This window comes from Mustelus asterias, unplaced genomic scaffold (assembly GCF_964213995.1).
Source record: "Mustelus asterias unplaced genomic scaffold, sMusAst1.hap1.1 HAP1_SCAFFOLD_1401, whole genome shotgun sequence".
In the NCBI taxonomy this organism is placed as follows: domain Eukaryota; kingdom Metazoa; phylum Chordata; class Chondrichthyes; order Carcharhiniformes; family Triakidae; genus Mustelus; species Mustelus asterias.
Window position 1 is genome coordinate 43,148 of NW_027591346.1, and position 23,374 is coordinate 66,521.

Below are 23,374 nucleotides of genomic sequence, written 5' to 3' on the forward strand. Positions count from 1 at the left end.
AGGGGGTTACAGAGATAGGGGGGGGGTGTAGGGGCTGGAGGAGGTTACAGAGATAGGGAGGGGGTGTAGGGGCTGGAGGTGGTTACAGAGATAGGGAGGGGCTGTAGGGGCTGGAGGCGGTTACAGAGATAGGGAGGGGGTGTAGGGGCTGGAGGAGGTTACAGAGATAGGGAGGGGGTGTAGGGGCTGGAGGGGGTTACAGAGAAAGGGAGGGGGTGTAGGGGCTGGAGGGGGTTACAGAGATAGGGAGGGGGTGTAGGGGCTGGAGGAGGTTACAGAGATAGGGAGGGGGTGTAGGGGCTGGAGGGGGTTACAGAGAAAGGGAGGGGGTGTAGGGGCTGGAGGGGGTTACAGAGATAGGGAGGGGGTGTAGGGGCTGGAGGAGGTTACAGAGATAGGGAGGGGGTGTAGGGGCTGGAGGGGGTTACAGAGATAGGGAGGGGGTGTCGGGGCTGGAGGGGGTTACAGAGATAGGGAGGGTGTGTAGGGGCTGGAGGAGGTTACAGAGATAGGGAGGGGGTGTAGGGGGCTGGAGGGGGTTACAGAGATAGGGAGGGGGCGTAGGGGCTGGAGGGGGTTACAGAGATAGGGAGGGGGTGTAGGGGCTGGAGGAGGTTACAGAGATAGGGGGGGGTGTAGGGGCTGGAGGGGGTTACAGAGATAGGGAGGGGGTGTAGGGGCTGGAGGGGGTTACAGAGATAGGGAGGGGGGTGTAGGGGCTGGAGGAGGTTACAGAGATAGGGAGGGGGGTGAAGGGGCTGGAGGAGGTTACAGAGATGGGGAGGGGGGTGTAGGGGCTGGAGGAGGCTACAGAGATAGGGAGGGGGTGTAGGGGCTGGAGGAGGTTACAGAGATAGGGAGGGGGTGTAGGGGTTGGAGGAGGTTACAGAGATAGGGAGGGGGTGTAGGGGCTGGAGGAGGTTACAGAGATAGGGAGGGGGTGTAGGGGTTGGAGGAGGTTACAGAGATAGGGAGGGGGTGTAGGGGCTGGAGGGGGTTACAGAGATAGGGAGGGGGTGTAGGGGGCTGGAGGAGGTTACAGAGAAAGGGAGGGGGTGTAGGGGGCTGGAGGGGGTTACAGAGATAGGGAGGGGGTGTAGGGGCTGGAGGAGGTTACAGAGAAAGGGAGGGGGTGTAGGGGCTGGAGGGGGTTACAGAGAAAGGGAGGGGGTGTAGGGGCTGGAGGGGGTTACAGAGATAGGGAGGGGGTGTAGGGGCTGGAGGAGGTTACAGAGATAGGGAGGGGGTGTAGGGGCTGGAGGGGGTTACAGAGAGAGGGAGGGGCTGTAGGGGCTGGAGGCGGTTACAGAGATGGGGAGGGGGTGTAGGGGCTGGAGGAGGTTACAGAGATAGGGAGGGGGTGTAGGGGCTGGAGGGGGTTACAGAGAAAGGGAGGGGGTGTAGGGGCTGGAGGGGGTTACAGAGATAGGGAGGGGGTGTAGGGGCTGGAGGAGGTTACAGAGATAGGGAGGGGGTGTAGGGGCTGGAGGGGGTTACAGAGAAAGGGAGGGGGTGTAGGGGCTGGAGGGGGTTACAGAGATAGGGAGGGGGTGTAGGGGCTGGAGGAGGTTACAGAGATAGGGAGGGGGTGTAGGGGCTGGAGGGGGTTACAGAGATAGGGAGGGGGTGTAGGGGCTGGAGGGGGTTACAGAGATAGGGAGGGTGTGTAGGGGCTGGAGGAGGTTACAGAGATAGGGAGGGGGTGTAGGGGGCTGGAGGGGGTTACAGAGATAGGGAGGGGGCGTAGGGGCTGGAGGGGGTTACAGAGATAGGGAGGGGGTGTAGGGGCTGGAGAGGGTTACAGAGATAGGGAGGGGGTGTAGGGGCTGGAGGGGGTTACAGAGATAGGGAGGGGGTGTAGGAGCTGGAGGGGGTAACAGAGATAGGGAGGGGGTGTAGGAGCTGGAGGAGATAACAGAGATAGGGAGGGGGTGGAGGAGCTGGAGGAGGTAACAGAGATAAGGAGGGGGCGTAGGAGCTGGAGGAGGTAACAGAGATAGGGAGGGGGCGTAGGGGCTGGAGGGGGTTACAGAGATAGGGAGGGGGTGTAGGGGCTGGAGGTGGTTACAGAGATAGGGAGGGGGTGTAGGGGCTGGAGGGGGTTACAGAGATAGGGAGGGGTGTGTAGGGGCTGGAGGGGGTTACAGAGATAGGGAGGGGGGTGTAGGGGCTGGAGGGGGTTACAGAGATAGGGAGGGGGTGTAGGGGCTGGAGGGGGTTACAGAGAAAGGGAGGGGGTGTATGGGCTGGAGGGGGTTACAGAGATAGGGAGGGGGTGTAGGGGCTGGAGGAGGTTACAGAGATAGGGAGGGGGTGTAGGGGCTGGAGGGGGTTACAGAGATAGGGAGGGGCTGTAGGGGCTGGAGGCGGTTACAGAGATAGGGAGGGGGTGTAGGGGCTGGAGGAGGTTACAGAGATAGGGAGGGGGTGTAGGGGCTGGAGGGGGTTACAGAGAAAGGGAGGGGGTGTAGGGGCTGGAGGGGGTTACAGAGATAGGGAGGGGGTGTAGGGGCTGGAGGAGGTTACAGAGATAGGGAGGGGGTGTAGGGGCTGGAGGGGGTTACAGAGAAAGGGAGGGGGTGTAGGGGCTGGAGGGGGTTACAGAGATAGGGAGGGGGTGTAGGGGCTGGAGGAGGTTACAGAGATAGGGAGGGGGTGTAGGGGCTGGAGGGGGTTACAGAGATAGGGAGGGGGTGTCGGGGCTGGAGGGGGTTACAGAGATAGGGAGGGTGTGTAGGGGCTGGAGGAGGTTACAGAGATAGGGAGGGGGTGTAGGGGGCTGGAGGGGGTTACAGAGATAGGGAGGGGGCGTAGGGGCTGGAGGGGGTTACAGAGATAGGGAGGGGGTGCAGGGGCTGGAGGGGGTTACAGAGATAGGGAGGGGGTGTAGGGGCTGGAGGGGGTTACAGAGATAGGGAGGGGGGTGTAGGGGCTGGAGGGGATTACAGAGATAGGGAGGGGGTGTAGGGGCTGGAGGGGGTTACAGAGATAGGGAGGGGGTGTAGGGGCTGCAGGGGGTTACAGAGATAGGGAGGGGGTGTAGGGGCTGGAGGGGGTTACAGAGACAGGGAGGGGGGTGTAGGGGCTGGAGGGGGTTACAGAGATAGGGAGGGGGGTGTAGGGGCTGGAGGAGGTTACAGAGAAAAGGAGGGGGTGTAGGGGGCTGGAGGGGGTTACAGAGATGGGGAGGGGGTGTAGGGGCTGGAGGAGGTTACAGAGAAAGGGAGGGGGTGTAGGGGCTGGAGGGGGTTACAGAGAAAGGGAGGGGGTGTAGGGGCTGGAGGGGGTTACAGAGATAGGGAGGGGGTGTAGGGGCTGGAGGAGGTTACAGAGATAGGGAGGGGGTGTAGGGGCTGGAGGGGGTTACAGAGATAGGGAGGGGCTGTAGGGGCTGGAGGCGGTTACAGAGATAGGGAGGGGGTGTAGGGGCTGGAGGAGGTTACAGAGATAGGGAGGGGGTGTAGGGGCTGGAGGGGGTTACAGAGAAAGGGAGGGGGTGTAGGGGCTGGAGGGGGTTACAGAGATAGGGAGGGGGTGTAGGGGCTGGAGGAGGTTACAGAGATAGGGAGGGGGTGTAGGGGCTGGAGGGGGTTACAGAGAAAGGGAGGGGGTGTAGGGGCTGGAGGGGGTTACAGAGATAGGGAGGGGGTGTAGGGGCTGGAGGAGGTTACAGAGATAGGGAGGGGGTGTAGGGGCTGGAGGAGGTTGCAGAGATAGGGAGGGGGTGTAGGGGCTGGGGGAGGTTACAGAGATAGGGAGGGGGTGTAGGGTCTGGAGGAGGTTACAGAGAAAGGGAGGGGGTGTCGGGTCTGGAGGAGGTTACAGAGATAGGGAGGGGGTGTACGGGCTGGCGGAGGTTACAGAGAAAGGGAGGGGGTGTAGGGGCTGGAGGAGGTTACAGAGATAGGGAGGGGGTGTAGGGTCTGGAGGAGGTTACAGAGAAAGGGAGGGTGTGTAGGGGCTGGAGGAGGTTACAGAGATAGGGAGGGGGTGTAGGGTCTGGAGGAGGTTACAGACAAAGGGAGGGGGGTGTAGGGGCTGGAGGAGGTGACAGAGATAGGGAGGGGGTGTAGGGGCTGGAGGAGGTTACAGAGAAAGGGAGGGGGTGTCGGGGCTGGAGGAGGTTACAGAGATAGGGAGGGGGGTGTAGGGGCTGGAGGAGGTTACAGAGATAGGGAGGGGGATATAGGGGCTGGAGGAGGTCACAGAGATAGGGAGGGGGGTGTAGGGGCTGGAGGAGGTCACAGAGATAGGGAGGGGGTGTAGGGGCTGGAGGAAGTTACAGCGATAGGGAGGGGGATGTAGGGGCTGGAGGAGGTCACAGAGATAGGGAAGGGGGTGTAGGGGCTGGAGGAGGTTACAAAGATAGGTAGAAGGTGTCGGGGCTGGAGGAATTTGGGAAGATGGGGGGTGGTGCGTCGGGGGTTGGAGGAGGTTACAGAGATAGGGAGGGTGTGTAGGGGCTGGAGGGGGTTACAGAGATAGGGAGGGGGTGTAGGGGCTGGAGGTGGTTACAGAAATAGGGAGGGGGTGTAGGGGCTGGAGGGGGTTACAGAGATAGGGAGGGGGTGCAGGGACTGGAGGAGGTTACAGAGATAGGGAGGGGGTGTAGGGGCTGTAGGAGGTTACAGAGATAGGGAGGTGGTGTAGGGGCTGGAGGTGGTTACAGAGATAGGGAGGGGGTGTAGGGGGCTGGAGGAGGTTACAGAGATAGGGAGGGGGTGGAGGGGCTGGAGGAGGTTACAGAGATGGGGAGGGGGTTGAAGGGGCTGGAGGAGGTAGGGGAGATAGGGAGGGGCTGGAGGAGGTTGGGGAGATAGCGGGGCTGGAGGAGGTTACAGAGATAGGGAGGGGGTGGACGGGCTGGAGGAGGTTACAGAGATTGGGAGGGGGTTGAAGGGGCTGGAGGAGGTAGGGGAGATAGGGAGAGGCTGGAGGAGCTTGGGGAGATAGCGGGGCTGGAGGAGGTTGGGGAGATAGGGAGGGGCTGGAGGAGGTTACAGAGAGAGGAGGTGTAGGGCGCTGGAGGAGGTTGGGAAGATGAGGAGGGGGTGTCGGGGTGGGGAGCAGAGAGAGGCTGAGTTGGAATAGTGGGATGGAGGGGCTGGGAATCGGGAATAGTGGGATGGAGGGGGTGGGAATTGGGAATGTTGGGAGATATTGGGTTTTGGTGTTGGAAGTGCTTTGCCTCTTGGAATGGGAGTTGCATTAATCTGAAATCCAGCCAGACCTGACTGATAGGGAGGGGGGAGACCCGCGGGAGTGTTTCCCTCCCTCCTGAGGGAGTGGGGGGACTCCGATTCACCAGTGATCCTGTTTCCCGTTCCCTTCCAGCTCACGCCGATGACATCATCGGGAACGTCACCTGGCAACTCGTTAACCACAACACTGTTCTCCTCCAATGGCCGGAGCCAGCCAATCCCAACGGACTCATCCTCAAATACGAGGTCAAGTATGGTCGGGAAAACGAGGTGAGAGCCCCCCCCAACTCCCTTCCACCTCCACACCCCCTCCCTATCTCTGTAACCTCCTCCAGCCCTACCCCCCCCACAGCCCCTCCACCCCCTCCCTATCACTGTAACCCCCTCCAGCCCCTACACCCCCTCCCTATCTCTGTAACCTCCTCCAGCCCCTACACCCCCTCCCTATCTCTGTAACCCCCTCCAGCCCCTACACCCCCTCCCTATCACTGTAACCCCCTCCAGTCCCTACACCCCCTCCCTATCTCTGTAACCTCCTCCAGCCCATACACCCCCTCCCTATCTCTGTAACCCCCTCCAGCCCCTACACCCCCTCCCTATCTCTGTAACCCCCTCCAGCCCCTACACCCCCTCCCTATCTCTGTAACCTCCTCCAGCCCCTACACCCCCTCCCTATCTCTGTAACCTCCTCCAGCCCCTACACCCCCTCCCTATCTCTGTAACCTCCTCCAGCCCCTACACCCCCTCCCTATCTCTGTAACCCCCTCCAGCCCCCTACACCCCCTCCCTATCTCTGTAACCCCCTCCAGCCCCCTACACCCCCTCCCTATCTCTGTAACCCCCTCCAGTCCCTACACCCCCTCCCTATCACTGTAACTTCCTCCAGCCCCTACACCCCCTCCCTATCTCTGTAACCCCCTCCAGCCCCCTACACCCCCTCCCTATCTCTGTAACCTCCTCCAGCCCCTACACCCCCTCCCTATCTCTGTAACCTCCTCCAGTCCCTACACCCCCTCCCTATCACTGTAACCCCCTCCAGTCCCTACACCCCCTCCCTATCACTGTAACCTCCTCCAGCCCCTACACCCCCTCCCTATCTCTGTAACCCCCTCCAGCCCCCTACACCCCCTCCCTATCTCTGTAACCTCCTCCAGCCCCTACACCCCCTCCCTATCTCTGTAACCTCCTCCAGCCCCCTACACCCCCTCCCTATCTCTGTAACCCCCTCCAGTCCCTACACCCCCTCCCTATCTCTGTAACCCCCTCCAGCCCCCTACACCCCCTCCCTATCTCTGTAACCCCCTCCAGTCCCTACACCCCCTCCCTATCACTGTAACCTCCTCCAGCCCCTACACCCCCTCCCTATCTCTGTAACCTCCTCCAGTCTCTACACCCCCTCCCTATCTCTGTAACCTCCTCCAGCCCCTACACCCCCTCCCTATCACTGCAACCTCCTCCAGCCCCTACACCCCCTCCCTATCTCTGTCACCTCCTCCGGTCCCTACACCCCCTCCCTATCTCTGTAACCTCCTCCAGTCCCTACACCCCCTCCCTATCACTGTAACCTCCTCCAGCCCCTACACCCCCTCCCTATCTCTGTAACCCCCTCCAGCCCCCTACACCCCCTCCCTATCTCTGTAACCCCCTCCAGCCCCCTACACCCCCTCCCTATCTCTGTAACCCCCTCCAGCCCCCTACACCCCCTCCCTATCTCTGTAACCCCCTCCAGCCCCTACACCCCCTCCCTATCTCTGTAACCTCCTCCAGCCCCTACAACCCTCCGAGATCTCTGCGCTCCTCCAATTCCGGCCTCTCGAGCATCCCCCGATTCCCATCGCTCCGCCATTGGCGGCCGTGCCTTCAGCTGCCTGGGGGGCCCTAAACTCTGGAATTCCCTCCCTGAACCTCTCCACCTCTCTGTCTGGCCCCCTCTCTCTCTCTGTCCCCCTCTCTCTCTCTTTCCCCCTCTCTCTCTCTGTCCCTCTCTCTCTCTGTCCCCCTCTCTCTCTCTTTCTGTCCCTCTTTCTCTCTCTGTCTGGCCCCCTCTCTCTCTCTGTCCCCCTCTCTCTCTCTTTCCCCCTCTCTCTCTCTGTCCCTCTCTCTCTCTGTCACCCTCTCTCTCTCTCTGTCACCCTCTCTCTCTCTCTGTCCCTCTCTCTCTCTGTCCCCCTCTCTCTCTCTGTCACCCTCTCTCTCTCTCTGTCCCTCTCTCTCTCTGTCCCCCTCTCTCTCTCTCTGTCACCCTCTCTCTCTCTCTGTCACCCTCTCTCTCTCTCTGTCCCTCTCTCTCTCTCTGTCCCTCTCTCTCTCTCTCTGTCCCTCTCTCTCTCTCTGTCCCCCTCTCTCTCTCTGTCCCCCTCTCTCTCTCTGTCCCCCTCTCTCTCTCTGTCCCTCTCTCTCTCTCTGTCCCCCTCTCTCTCTCTGTCCCTCTCTCTCTCTGTCACCCTCTCTCTCTCTCTCTCTGTCCCTCTCTCTCTCTCTGTCCCTCTCTCTCTCTCTGTCCCTCTCTCTCTCTCTGTCCCTCTCTCTCTCTCTGTCCCCCTGTCTCTCTCTGTCCCTCTCTCTCTCTCTGTCCCTCTCTCTCTCTCTGTCCCTCTCTCTCTCTCTGTCCCTCTCTCTCTCTCTGTCCCCCTGTCTCTCTCTGTCCCTCTCTCTCTCTCTGTCCCTCTCTCTCTCTCTGTCCCCCTCTCTCTCTCTCTGTCCCTCTCTCTCTCTGTCACCCTCTCTCTCTCTCTCTCTGTCCCTCTCTCTCTCTCTGTCCCTCTCTCTCTCCCTGTCCCTCTCTCTCTCTGTCCCTCTCTCTCTCTGTGTTCCTCTCTCTTTCCCTGTCTCTCCCTCTCTCTCCCTGTCTCTCCCTGTCTCTCCCTCTCTCTCCCTGTCTCTCCCTGTCTCTCTCTCTCTCTCTCCCTGTCTCTCCCTCTCTCTCCCTGTGTCTCCCTGTCTCTCTCTCTCTCTCTCCCTGTCTCTCCCTCTCTCTCCCTGTCTCTCTCTCTCTGTCTGCCTTTCTCTTTCTGAGTGTCTCTCTCTGTCCCCTGCATTGAGACACTCCTAAAACCAGTCGCTGTACCCGAGCTTTTGGTCGCCTGTCCACCTGATGTGATTCAGGATGAAATATTTCTGAATGTTTGCTGTTTATTGCTGTAGCTTGGTCACAAATGCCGGATAACGGGTGACACAGTGGGTTAGCACTGCTGCCTCACAGCGCCAGGGACCCGGGTTCAATTCCCGGCTCGGGTCACTGTCTGTGTGGAGTCTGCACGTTCTCCCCGTGTCTGCGTGGGTTTCCTCCGGGTGCTCCGGTTTCCTCCCACAGTCCAAAGACGTGCTGGTTAGGTGGATTGGTCGTGCTAAATTGTACATTAATGTCCCAGGATGCATCGGTTGGAGGGATTGGGGTGGGATTGTTGACGGCCGAATGGCCTCCTTGTGTACTGTCGGGTCTCTGTGATAAAGACAAGGGGGCGAATCTTCCCGTGCCGCTCGCCGCGGGAATGGGAGCGGGCGAGGGGCGGACCATGGGAAGGGGGTGTTGATCTGGGGCAGGGTTTTCCGAGTGTGACTGGATACTCCCGTCCACAGTGTGGCTGGCAGGGTGAGGGAGTGTGTCACTCTAACCTGGCCCCTCCCTCTCTGTCTGGCCCCTCCCTCTCTGTCTGGCCCCTCCCTCTCTGTCTGGCCCCTCCCTCTCTGCCTGGCCCCTCCCTCTCTGCCTGGCCCCTCCCTCTCTGCCTGGCCCCTCCCTCTCTGTCTGGCCCCTCCCTCTCTGTCTGGCCCCTCCCTCTCTGTCTGGCCCCTCCCTCTCTGTCTGGCCCCTCCCTCTCTGTCTGGCCCCTCCCTCTCTGTCTCGCAGGAATTCCACCAGTGTGTTCCCAGACACATTTACCAGAAATACGGCGGGGCCATGGTGAGTCGGTTACAGCCGGGGAACCACACTGCCACCGTCCACACCACCTCACTGGCCGGGAACGGATCCTGGACACAACCCATCTCCTTCTACATCCCAGACAGTCCGCGTAAGTACCAGCAGAGGGAGTCTTCCAACCGAGTTTTATACTGAGAGACAGTGGGGCCGATTTTACCAAAGCTTTGCGGCCGTTTTCAGGTGTGAAATCGCGGTAAAGTTGGGCCTATACCGTGATCTGCACCCGATTCCGAGCAGATCGCGGCTTTACCGACACCCGATTCGGGAGCGGGTCCGGCCCACTCCCGAATCGGGCAGTCCGACGATTTAAATGCATTTGCATGCATTTAAATCGACTTAATGAACCGCGCGCCCAACTCTACCGCCAAATCCCACTTTACCGTCTTCTATCCCGATCCACGTCCGCGCTGTTACCGACCTGCAGAATAAAAGTCTGAAGTTGCCGCTGCAGCCTCCGGAGAGCGGAGTCAGAGACTGCAACAGCTCTCTGACCCAGGTCATCCTCTGGGGATGGGGGTTGGGGGGGGGGGGTGGGGGAGGTCTGCTGCCAGTCTGCAACCGATCGGTGGGGAGGGAGGGGGCAGGGGGGTCCGCTGCCACTCTGCGGGCAATCCCTCCTCCCCACTGGAGGAACGAATCCCTCCTGCCGGAGTGGACGTGCGGCCATGCCATCCCACAAAACCTTCAGCATGAAGCGATTCCTCACTAAGAAGATGAAGCAGAACCGGCCGATTCCACAGTGGATCCGCATGAAAACCGACAACAAGATCAGTACAAGTCCAAGAGGAGACACAGGAGAAGGACCAAGCTGGGCCTGTAAAGGGATCCACCATCACTGGTACACTACCAGCCACAGCCATCTCTCCCGCTCTCGTGCTCCTGCAGGGAAGAGTAATCTGTGGCTGGTAGTGTACCAGTGATGGTGGATCCCTTTACAGGCCCAGCTTGGTCCTTCTCCAGTGTCTCCTCTTGGACTTGTACTGATCTTGTCGCCGGTTTTCATGCGGATCCACTGTGGAATCGGCCGGTTCTGCTTCATCTTCTTAGCGAGGAATTGCTTAATCCTGAAGGTTCAGTGGGATGGCATGGCCGGACGTCCACTCCGGCAGGAGGGATTCGTTCCTCCGGTGGGGAGGAGGGATTGCCCGCAGAGTGGCAGCGGATCCCCCTGGACCAGAGGATGATCTGGGACCCGCCCTCCTCTTCCCACCCACCGCCCCCTTCCCACCCCACCCCTCCCACCCACCAACCTATCCCACCACGCGCACCCTCCCCCCCGACCAGAGGATGATCGTGAGAGAGCCGCTCTCTCCCCGCTTTCTACTTTTTTTTCCTTTCGAGCCCGGGCGCGCTCTGTCAGATTTTTTTCGAACTGCGCATGCGCAGTTCAGAGCTCCGATCGGTCCGCCAGCGCTAAGCCCCGCCCACAGCGCGAATCGGACCAGAGCCGGCAAAACGCGTATGGGCGCGCTGGAAAGAGGATTCCAGGCACGGATCTATTTGACGCCCAGATTCGGCACTTCGACTCAAAATGGTAAAATCAGGCCCAGTGTGTGAGAGAGAGTGTTATAACTGAGAGTCTTATACTGAGGGACAGTGTGTGTGAGAGAGTGTTATAACTGAGAGTCTTATACTGAGAGACAGTGTGTGTGAGAGTGTTATAACTGAGAGTCTTATACTGAGGGACAGTGTGTGAGAGTGTTATAACTGAGAGTCTTATACTGAGAGACAGTGTGTGTGAGAGAGTGTTATAACTGAGAGTCTTATACTGAGAGACAGTGTGTGTGAGAGTGTTATAACTGAGAGTCTTATACTGAGGGACAGTGTGTGTGAGAGAGTGTTATAACTGAGAGTCTTATACTGAGGGACAGTGTGTGTGAGAGAGTGTTATAACTGAGAGTCTTATACTGAGAGACAGTGTGTGTGAGAGAGTGTTATAACTGAGAGTCTTATACTGAGAGACAGTGTGTGTGAGAGAGTGTTATAACTGAGAGTCTTATACTGAGAGACAGTGTGTGTGAGAGAGTGTTATAACTGAGAGTCTTATACTGAGAGACAGTGTGTGTGAGAGAGTGTTATAACTGAGAGTCTTATACTGAGAGACAGTGTGTGTGAGAGAGTGTTATAACTGAGAGTCTTATACTGAGGGACAGTGTGTGTGAGAGAGTGTTATAACTGAGAGTCTTATACTGAGGGACAGTGTGTGTGAGAGAGTGTTATAACTGAGAGTCTTATACTGAGGGACAGTGTGTGTGAGAGAGTGTTATAACTGAGAGTCTTATACTGAGAGACAGTGTGTGTGAGAGAGTGTTATAACTGAGAGTCTTATACTGAGGGACAGTGTGTGTGAGAGAGTGTTATAACTGAGAGTCTTATACTGAGAGACAGTGTGTGTGAGAGAGTGTTATAACTGAGAGTCTTATACTGAGAGACAGTGTGTGTGAGAGAGTGTTATAACTGAGAGTCTTATACTGAGAGACAGTGTGTGTGAGAGAGTGTTATAACTGAGAGTCTTATACTGAGAGACAGTGTGTGTGTGAGAGTGTTATAACTGAGAGTCTTATACTGAGAGACAGTGTGTGTGAGAGAGTGTTATAACTGAGAGTCTTATACTGAGAGACAGTGTGTGTGAGAGAGTGTTATAACTGAGAGTCTTATACTGAGAGACAGTGTGTGTGAGAGAGTGTTATAACTGAGAGTCTTATACTGAGGGACAGTGTGTGTGAGAGAGAGTGTTATAACTGAGAGTCTTATACTGAGGGACAGTGTGTGTGAGAGAGTGTTATAACTGAGAGTCTTATACTGAGGGACAGTGTGTGTGAGAGAGTGTTATAACTGAGAGTCTTATACTGAGGGACAGTGTGTGTGTGAGAGAGTGTTATAACTGAGAGTCTTATACTGAGAGACAGTGTGTGTGAGTGTTATAACTGAGAGTCTTATACTGAGGGACAGTGTGTGTGAGAGAGTGTTATAACTGAGAGTCTTATACTGAGGGACAGTGTGTGTGAGAGAGTGTTATAACTGAGAGTCTTATACTGAGGGACAGTGTGTGAGAGAGAGTGTTATAACTGAGAGTCTTATACTGAGAGACAGTGTGTGTGTGTGAGTGTTATAACTGAGAGTCTTATACTGAGGGACAGTGTGTGTGTGTGAGTGTTATAACTGAGAGTCTTATACTGAGAGACAGTGTGTGTGAGAGAGTGTTATAACTGAGAGTCTTATACTGAGGGACAGTGTGTGTGAGAGAGTGTTATAACTGAGAGTCTTATACTGAGGGACAGTGTGAGAGAGAGTGTTATAACTGAGAGTCTTATACTGAGGGACAGTGTGTGTGAGAGAGTGTTATAACTGAGAGTCTTATACTGAGGGACAGTTTAGAGAGAGTGTTATAACTGAGAGTCTTATACTGAGGGACAGTGTGTGAGAGAGAGTGTTATAACTGAGAGTCTTATACTGAGGGACAGTGTGTGTGTGAGAGAGTGTTATAACTGAGTGTGCGTTGAGGGTCCGTGTCGGGTGGATGTGGGCTTTGTATTTGGGGGTTCAGTCTCTGTGTGGGTATGATGGGGTCGTGCATCCTAACTGGGAGGTTGTCTCTCTCTCTCTCTCCTCTGTCACTAGCTGAGAAGAAATACGAGGATTTCCTGATGATACTAACCATGATGCCAGTGATGGTTCTGATGGCAATTCTGCTCCTTGGAATCTTTGTGTTCTTCTACAATAAGAAAAGGTGAGTGATTTTCCCCTCTTGCTCTGAAAGTTGTCCCAGCGACTGGCTGGCATCCTCACGACCCACGCTTCATGCGAGGGGGCATGTCTCCTTTGCCAGGGGATTTCAGACTCTCAGACACAGGGGGAGAATTAGGCCATTCAGCCCATCGAGTCTGCTCCGCCATTCATTGAGATCATGGCTGATCTGATGTGATCATCCCACTTTCCCGCCTTATCCACTCGGCCGCACAGCGGGGTTAGCACTGCAGCCTCACAGCGCCAGGGACCTGGGTTCGATTCCCGGCTCGGGTCACTGTCTGTGTGGAGTCTGCATGTTCTCCCCGTGTCTGCGTGGGTTTCCTCCGGGTGCTCCGGGTTCCTCCCACAGTCTGAAAGATGTGCGGATTTGGTGGATTGGCCATGCTAAATTGCCCCTTAGTGTTCAAAGATGTGCAGGTAAGGTGGATTGGCCATGCTAAATTGCCCCTCAGTGTCCAAAGATGTGCAGGTCAGGTTGATTGGCCATGCTAAATTGCCCCTTAGTGTCCAAAGATGTGTAGGTTAGGTGGATTGGCCATGCTAAATTGCCCCTTAGTGTCCAAAGATGTGCAGGTTAGGGGGATTGGCCATGCTAAATTGCCCCTTAGTGTTCAAAGATGTGCAGGTAAGGTGGATTGGCCATGCTAAATTGCCCCTCAGTGTCCAAAGATGTGTAGGTTAGGTGGATTGGCCGTGCTAAATTGCCCCTTAGTGTCCAAAGATGTGCAGGTTAGGGGGATTGGCCATGCTAAATTGCCCCTCAGTGTCCAAAGATGTGTGGGTTAGGTGGATTGGCCATGCTAAATTGCCCCTTAGTGTCCAAAGATGTGCAGGTTAGGTGGATTGGCCATGCTAAATTGCCCCTTAGTGTCCAAAGATGTGCTGGTTAGGGGGATTGGCCATGCTAAATTGCCCCTCAGTGTCCAAAGATGTGTGGGTTAGGTGGATTGGCCATGCTAAATTGCCCCTTAGTGTCCAAAGATGTGCAGGTTAGGTGGATTGGCCATGCTAAATTGCCCCTTAGTGTCCAAAGATGTGTAGGTTAGGTGCATTGGCCATGGTAAAGTGACCCTTAGTGTCAGGGGGATTAGGAGGGTAAAATATGTGCGGTGACAGGGATGGGGCCTGGGTGGGATTGTGGTCGGTGCAGACCCAATGGGCTGAATGGCCTCCTTCTGCACTGTAGAGATTCTGTGATTCTCTGACAGGTTAAGAATCTGTCTGTCTCAGCCTGGAACAGACTCCATGACCCAGCCTCTACAGCCCTCTGCGGGAAAGAATTCCACACATTCACTCCCCTCTGAGTGAGGAAGTTCCTCCTCATCTGTGTCCTCACTGGGTGACCCCCTTACTCTGAGATTCTGCCCTTTGGTTCTCGACTCTCCCACAAGGGGAAACAACCTCTCAGCGTCTACCCTGTCCACTCCCCCCACCGAGAATCCAATACGTCTCAGTAAGGTCACCCCTCATTCTTCTAAACTGCAATGAATACAGGCCCAACTTCTCCTCGTAAGATAATCCCTCCCTACCCGGGATCGACCGAGTGAATCTCCTCTGGACTGCCTCCTGTGCCAGGATATTCGTGCCACACAAATGCCAGGCAATGACCATCACCATTGAAGACCACCGCCTCTTGACATCCAATGGTGTTACCATCACAGAATGGCCCCACTATCAACATCCTGGGAGTTACCATTGACCTAAAACTGAACTGGACCCAGCCATATAAATACTCTCCTGCGGAGAGTAACTCACCTCCTGACTCCCCAAAGCCTGTCCACCATCTGCAAGGGCACAAGTCAGGAGTGTGATGGAACACTCTCCACTTGCCTGGATGAGTGCGGCTCCAACAACAATCTCCACTTGCCTGGATGAGTGCGGCTCCCAACAACAATCTCCACTTGCCTGGATGAGTGCGGCTCCAACAACAATCTCCACTTGCCTGGATGAGTGCGGCTCCAACAACAATCTCCACTTGCCTGGATGAGGGCGGCTCCAACAACAATCTCCACTTGCCTGGATGAGGGCGGCTCCAACAACACTCGAGAAGCTCGACACCATCCAGGACAAAGCAGCCCCGCTCGATCGACACGCTGACCACAAACACTCACTCCCTCCACCCCCGACACAGCCGTGTGAACCATCTACAAGATGCACCGCAGCGACTCACCAAGGCTCCTTCAACAGCACCTTCCAAACCCGCCACCTCTACCATCTAGAAGGACAAGGGGGGGGCAGCAGACACATGGGGAACACCCACCACCTGCAAGCTCCCCCTCCGAGCCACTCACCATCCCGACTTGGAAATATATCGACCGTTCCTTCACTGTGGCTGGGGTCAAAATCCCGGGACTCCCTCTCTAACAGCGCTGTGGGTGTACCTACCCCACACACGGGGACTGACTGATGTCCAATAACAATCCTGGAACTCCCTCCCTAACAGCACTGTGGGTGTACCTACCCCACACACGGGGACTGACTGATGTCCAATAACAATCCTGGAACTCCCTCCCTAACAGCACAGTGGGTGTACCTACCCCACACACGGGGACTGACGGATGTCCAATAACAATCCTGGAACTCCCTCCCTAACAGCGCTGTGGGTGTACCTACCCCACACACGGGGACTGACGGATGTCCAATAACAATCCTGGAACTCGCTCCCTAACAGCGCTGTGGGTGTACCTACCCCACACACGGGGACTGACTGATGTCCAATAACAATCCCGGAACACTCTCCCTAACAGCACTGTGGGTGTACCTACCCCACACACGGGGACTGACTGATGTCCAATAACAATCCTGGAACTCCCTCCCTAACAGCACTGTGGGTGTACCTACCCCACACACGGGGACTGACTGATGTCCAATAACAATCCCGGAACACTCTCCCTAACAGCACTGTGGGTGTACCTACCCCACACATGGGGACTGACTGATGTCCAATAACAATCCCGGAACTCCCTTCCTAACAGTGCTGTGGGTGTACCTACCCCACACACGGGGACTGACTGATGTCCAATAACAATCCCAGAACACTCTCCCTAACAGCACTGTGGGTTTACCTACCCCACACATGGAGACTGACTGATGCCCAATAACAATCCTGGAACTCCCTCCCTAACAGCACTGTGGGTGTACCTACCCCACACACGGGGACTGACTGATGTCCAATAACAATCCTGGAACTCCCTCCCTAACAGCACTGTGGGTGTACCTCCCCCACACACGGGGACTGACTGATGTCTAATAAGAATGTTTGAACTCCCTTCCTAACAGCGCTGTGGGTGTACCTACCCCACACACGGGGACTGCAGCGGGTTCAAGATGGCGGCTCACCCACCGCCTTCTCGAGGGGCGATTAGGGATGGCGAATAAACACTGGCCCAGCCTGCGACACCCGTGTCCCACGAATGAATGCAAAATCTTTCCTTCGATAAGGGAACCAAGACTCTGTGTGAAATCTCTGTCTGCTTTAACTCCCCGTGAAGCCCCCTGGGGTGCAATGCCGATATCAAAGTTGCTATCTAAATGCAGCGAGTTGTTGTTCTTTCACCATGTGAAATCTTGCCTTGTCTTCTCCCCAACAGAATCAATGGTTTTCTCAACGGCACCCTCTATATGTCAGTTAACCCGGAATACTTCAACACTGCAGACAGTAAGTAACTGGGTCGTGGGCTCTCTTCCAGTCTACTACCGATATTCCAGCTCCCTTGTCCTTTTACCCCGGGTTTTCCATACGAGCTGACACACACGTGGACGCACGCACTCACATACATACAGACAGATGCACACACACACACACACGCGGACATGCGCGCGCACGCACACACACTCACAGATACACATATATACACACACACATACAAACAGGTGCACGCACGCACACACACACACACACTCACACGCACAAAGTTGTGAATGTAGCCCACTCCCATCACACAAACCAGCCTCCCATCCATTGACTCTGTCTACACTTCCCGCTGCCTCGGGGAAAAGCAGCCGGCATAATCAAGGACGCCCCCCCACGCACCCCGGACATTCTCTCTTCCACCTTCTTCCGTCGGGAAAAAGATACAAAAGTCTGAGGTCACGTACCGACCGACTCAAGAACAGCTTCTTCCCTGCTGCTGTCAGACTTTTGAATGGACCTACCTCGCATTAAGTTGATCTTTCTCTACACCCTAGCTGTGACTGTAACACTACATTCTGCACCCTCTCCTTTCCTTCTCTATGAACAGTATGCTTTGTCTGTATAGTGCGCAAGAAACAATACTTTTCACTGTATCCCAATACAGGTGACAATAATAAATCAAATCAAATCGATACACACACACACACACACAAACACATACAAGCCTGTTCTGATCAATAAAATCGGGGTGGTGGCACAGTGGTTAGCACTGCTGCCTCTCAGCACCAGGGACCCAGGTTCGATTCCCGGCTCGGGTCACTGTCTGTGTGGAGACTGCACATTCTCCCCATGTCTGCGTGGGTTTCCTCCCACACTCCAAAGGTGTGCAGGTTAGATGGATTGGCCATGCTAAATTGCCCCTTAGTGTCCAAAGATGTGCAAGTTAGATGGATTGGCCGTGCTAAATTGCCCCTTAGTGTCCAAAGATGTGTGGGTTTTAGGTCCTGGTAAATGTGTGGGGTTACAGGGATAGGGTGGGCATAGGGCCTGGGTGAGGTACTCAGAGAGTTGGTGCAGACTCGATGGGCCGAATGGCCTCCTTCTGCACTGTTGGGATTCTATGATTCTATGGCTGATCTGTGTTTTGGCCTCAACTACTTCCTGTGGGAATGAATTCCACAGGCTCACCACTCTCTGGGTGAAGAAATGTCTCCTCACCTCCGTCCTAAATGGTCTACCCCGAATCCTCAGACTGTGACCCCTGGTTCTGGACTCCCCCCACCATCGGGAACATCCTCCCTGCATCTACCCTGTCCAGTCCTGTTAGAATTTTATAAGTCTCTGTGAGATCCCCCCCTCATTTGTCTGAACTCCAGCGAAAACAATCCTAACCTGGTCAATCTCTCCTCATACATCAGTCCCGCCATCCCCGGAATCAGCCTGGTAAACCTTCGCTGCACTCCCTCGAGAGCAAGAACATCCTTCCTCAGAAAAGGAGACCAAAACTCCACACAATACTCTCGGTGTGGCCTCACTAAGGCCCTGTATAATTGCAACAACACATCCCTGTTGTCTTTTGACAAACTGGGCTTGTTTCCACTGGAGTTTAGCAGTGTGAGCAGGGAGAGGAGGGGTAACTCGATTGAAGCTCATAAGGTCCTAAATAGTTGCAGAGTATTGTGTGACTTTGGAACTCCCTACCTCAGAAGGGGGTGGAGGCTGAGGGGGGAGTCACTGAATAGAGTGGACGTGGAGAGGATGTTTCCACTAGCGGGAAAAACTAGAACCAGAGGGCACAACCTCAGGCTAAAGGGACGATCCTTTAAAACAGAGATGAGGAGGAATTTCTTCAGCCAGAGAGTGGTGAATCTGTGGAACTCTTTGCCGCAGAAGGCTGTGGAGGCCGGGTCATTGAGTGTCTTTAAGACAGAGATAGATAGGTTCTTGATGAATAAGGGGATCAGGGGTTATGGGGAAAAGGCAGGAGAATGGGGATGAGAAAAATATCAGCCATGATTGAATGACGGAGCAGACTCGATGGGCCAAGTGGCCTCATTCTGCACCTATGATAGAGTCACAGAGGTTTACAGCATGGAAACAGACCCTTCGGCCCAACTTGCCCATGCCACCCAGTTTTTAACCACGAGGCTAGTCCCAATTGCCCGCATTTGGCCCATATCCCTCTATACCCATCTTACCCTTGGAACTGTCTAAATGCTTTTTAAAAGACAAAATTGTACCCGCCTCTACTACTGCCTCTGGCAGCTCATTCCAGACACTCGCCACCCTCTGTGTGAAAAAATTGCCCCTCTGGGCACTTTTGTATCTCTCCCCTCTCACCTTAAACCTATGCCCTCTAGTTTTAGACTCCCCTACCTTTGGGAAAAGATATTGACTATCTAGCTGATCTGTGCCCCTCATTATTTTATAGACCTCAATAAGATCACCCCTCAGCCTCCTACGCTCCAGAGAAAAAAGTCCCAGTCTATCCAGCCTCTCCTTATAACTCAATCCATCAAGTCCCGGTAGCATCCTAGTAAATCTTTTCTGCACTCTTTCTGGTTTAATAACTGATGCGCGATATAACTCACGAGGCTCGAGATGCTCGAGGAAATAAAGGCTTTTATTGACTACTACAATAGAGCTACCATATATAATACACGATCCCAGACTGAGGGGTCCCAGACAGAGCAGTGACCTTTATACCTCTCCCAGGAGGCGGAGCCCGACTGGGATGTACCATAATAACTATAATACAGGTAGAACAGCCCAACCCTAACCCCAACAGTAACATGTAGAACAGCCCAACCCCAACCCCAACAGTAACATGTAGAACAGCCCAACCCTAACCCCAACAGCAACATGTAGAACAGCCCAACCCCAACCCCAACAGTAACATGTAGAACAGCCCAACCCCAACCCCAACAGCAACATGTAGAACAGCCCAACCCTAACCCCAACAGTAACATGTAGAACAGCCCAACCCTAACCCCAACAGCAACATGTAGAACAGCCCAACCCTAACCCCAACAGTAACATGTAGAACAGCCCAACCCCAACCCCAACAGTAACATGTAGAACAGCCCAACCCTAACCCCAACAGCAACATGTAGAACAGCCCAACCCTAACCCCAACAGTAACATATCTACAGACTCATAGTACTGGCCAGACCCTGGCTCAGCACTACCTGGTGGGAACCAACAATGGTTCACCACAATAATATCCTTCCTATAATAGGGATTTGATTTGATTTATTTTTGTCACATGTATTAGTATGCAGTGAAAAGTATTGTTTCTTGCGCGCTATACAGACAAAGCATACCGTTCTTAGAGAAGGAAAGGAGAGGGTGCAGAATGTAGTGTTACAGTCATAGCTAGGGTGTAGAGAAAGATCAACTTAATGTGAGGTAGGTCCATTCAAAAGTCTGACAGCAGCAGGGAAGAAGCTGTTCTTGAGCCGGTCGGTACGTGACCTCAGACTTTTGTATCTTTTTCCCGAAGGAAGAAGGTGGAAGAGAGAATGTCCGGGGTGCGTGGGGGGTCCTTGATTACGCCGGTTGCTTTTCCCGAGGCAGCGGGAAGTGTAGACAGAGTCAATGGATGGGAGGCTGGTTTGCGTGATGGGATTGGGCTACATTCACGGCCTTTTGTAGTTCCTTGTGGCCTTGGGCAGAGCAGGAGCCCAGACCAAGCTGTGATACAACCAGAAAGAATGCTTTCTATGGGGCATCTGTAAAAGTTGGTGAGAGTCGTAGCGGACATGCCAAATTTCCTTAGTCTTCTGAGAAAGTAGAGGCGTTGGTGGGGCTTTCTTAATCATAGTGTCGGCGTGGGGGGAACCAGGGAAAGAATGCTTTCTATGGTGCATCTGTAAAAGTTGGTGAGTGGAATGGAAGGATGTGGTGGTGGGGATTGAGATGATGATAGAGAGGGGGGATACCAGGGTGGGAGCAGAGGGGCCGAATGGCCTGTTCGCGGTGAGCGGATTCTCTGTAATGTCAGTACTCACGTTCTAACCCTTTTCCTCCCTCCTCCTGCCCCCCACCCACCCCCCCGACCCCCACAGTGTACGTTGCTGATGAGTGGGAGGTCCCCAGAGAGACTATCACCATCATCAAGGAATTGGGCCAGGGCTCCTTCGGGATGGTGTACGAGGGCATTGCCAAGCTGGTGGTGAGGGGCGAAGCTCAGACTCGAGTGGCCCTGAAGACGGTGAACGAGTCGGCCACCAGGCGTGAGCGAATCGAGTTCCTCAAGGAAGCTTCGGTGATGAAGGCCTTTGACTGCTACCATGTGGTAATGGGATCTCCGGTGTGACGCTTTCGGGGGAGTGGGGGGGGGGGGGGGGGGGTGGAACACTCTTGCTAAACCTCTGCTGCCCGTCTAGACGCCCAGTATCTGGCTCCCAGCTAGTGTCGGCTGGCTGGGGTTACCGTCTGTCTCCCCGTCTGGTTAAGTGTGGCCATGTCCTCACACTTTGCACAAAGCATCACCTCACTTCACTGCGTTCGTCACAGAACCCCCCCAGTGCAGAAGGAGGCCATTCGGCCCATCGAGTCTGCACCGACCACAATCCCATCCAGGCCCTATCCTCATAACCCTACATATTTACCCTGCTAATCCCCCTGAAACCAAGAGGTAATTTAGCATGGCCAATCCACCTAACCCGCACATCTTTGGACACTAAAGAACAATTTAGCATGGCCAATCCACCTAACCCACACATCTTTGGACACTAAGGGGCAATTTAGCATGGCCAATCCACCTAACCCACACATCTTTGGACACTAAGGGGCAATTTAGCATGGCCAATCCATCTAACCCGCACATCTTTGGACACTAAGGGACAATTTAGCATGGCCAATCCACCTAACCCACACATCTTTGGACACTAAGGGACAATTTAGCATGGCCAATCCACCTAACCTACACATCTTTGGACACTAAGGGACAATTTAGCATGGCCAATCCACCTAACCTACACATCTTTGGACACTAAGGGGCAATTTAGCATGGCCAATCCACCTAACCTGCACATCTTTGGACACTAAGTGACAATTTAGCATGGCCAATCCACCTAACCCGCACATCTTTGGACACTAAGTGACAATTTAGCATGGCCAATCCACCTAACTCACACATCTTTGGACACTAAGGGGCAATTTAGCATGGCCAATCCACCGAACCCGCACATCTTTGGACTGTGGGAGGAAACCGGAGCACCTAGAGGAAACCCACGCAGACACGGGGAGAATGTGCAAACTCCACACAGACAGTGACCCGAGCCGGGAATCGAACCCGGGTCCCTGGCGCTGTGAGGCAGCAGTGCTAACCCACTGTATCACCCGTAAATTCTCAAGATGTGGGCATTAGTGGCCAAGCCCAGCGTTTATTGCCCACCCCTAATTGCCCCTCCAGAACGTGGTGGGTGAGCCGCCATCTTGAACTCGCCGCAGTCCCGTGTGGGGTAGGTACACCCACAGTGCTGTTAGGGAGGGAGTTCCAGGATTGTTATTGGACATCAGTCAGTCCCCGTGTGTGGGGTAGGTACACCCACAGTGCTGTTAGGGAGGGAGTTCCAGGATTGTTATTGGACATCAGTCAGTCCCCGTGTGGGGTAGGTACACCCACAGTGCTGTTAGGGAGGGAGTTCCAGGATTGTTATTGGACATCAGTCAGTCCCTGTGTGTGGGGTAGGTACACCCACAGTGCTGTTAGGGAGGGAGTTCCAGGATTGTTATTGGACATCAGTCAGTCCCTGTGTGTGGGGTAGGTACACCCACAGTGCTGTTAGGGAGGGAGTTCCAGGATTGTTATTGGACATCAGTCAGTCCCTGTGTGTGGGGTAGGTACACCCACAGCGCTGTTAGGGAGGGAGTTCCAGGATTGTTATTGGACATCAGTCAGTCCCCGTGTGTGGGGTAGGTACACCCACAGTGCTGTTAGGGAGGGAGTTCCAGGATTGTTATTGGACATCAGTCACTCCCCGTGTGTGGGGTAGGTACACCCACAGTGCTGTTAGGGAGGGAGTTCCAGGATTGTTATTGGACATCAGTCAGTCCCCGTGTGTGGGGTAGGTACACCCACAGTGCTGTTAGGGAGGGAGTTCCAGGATTGTTATTGGACATCAGTCAGTCCCCGTGTGTGGGGTAGGTACACCCACACTGCTGTTAGGGAGGGAGTTCCGGGATTTTGACCCCAGCCACAGTGAAGGAGCGGCCGATATATTTCCAAGTCGGGATGGTGAGTGGCTCGGAGGGGGAACTTGCAGGCGGTGGGTGTTCCCCATGTGTCTGCTGCCCCCCCCCTTGTCCTTCTAGATGGTAGAGGTGGCGGGTTTGGAAGGTGCTGTTGAAGGAGCCTTGGTGAGTCGCTGCGTGGCATCTTGTAGATGGTTCACACGGCTGTGTCGGGGGTGGAGGGAGTGAGTGTTTGTGGTCAGCGTGTCGATCGAGCGGGGCTGCTTTGTCCTGGATGGTGTCGAGCTTCTCGAGTGTTCTTGACCGGATTTCTCTGCTCCTTGCGTACAGGTGAGGTTGCTGGGGGTGGTCTCCAAGGGCCAGCCCACCCTGGTCATCATGGAGCTCATGGTCCGCGGGGATCTGAAGAGTCACCTTCGTTCGCTGCGTCTGGGATCTGAGGTACTGGCATTCCCCTCCCGCGTCCTTTCAAACATCCTGCAGTATAACTCTGATCCAAGAGGTGACGATGGCCATGCAATGGTGGTGGGAGTTGGGGAGAAGGCATCAGGAGTTCACACCTGAACCGGACAAGTTGTGACCATGATACTCGGCTGTAGTCTCATCCAGATAGAGAGAACTCACATAGCAAGACCAATGTCCCTCAACGTGTCACAGCCAATCAGG

The 23,374-nt window shown here is 55.0% G+C and overlaps 1 protein-coding gene across 1 annotated transcript in view; it reads left to right on the top strand.

Annotated features, from left to right (window-relative positions):
• Positions 1-23,374, top strand: part of LOC144488241 (insulin-like growth factor 1 receptor) — an 83,326-nt gene that overhangs the window by 40,322 nt on the left and 19,630 nt on the right. Inside the window, 6 exon segments of the mRNA XM_078206277.1 lie at positions 5,335-5,471; positions 9,052-9,214; positions 12,745-12,853; positions 16,464-16,531; positions 20,575-20,804; positions 23,039-23,149. Of these exon segments, the coding sequence (XP_078062403.1) occupies positions 5,335-5,471; positions 9,052-9,214; positions 12,745-12,853; positions 16,464-16,531; positions 20,575-20,804; positions 23,039-23,149 (818 nt within the window).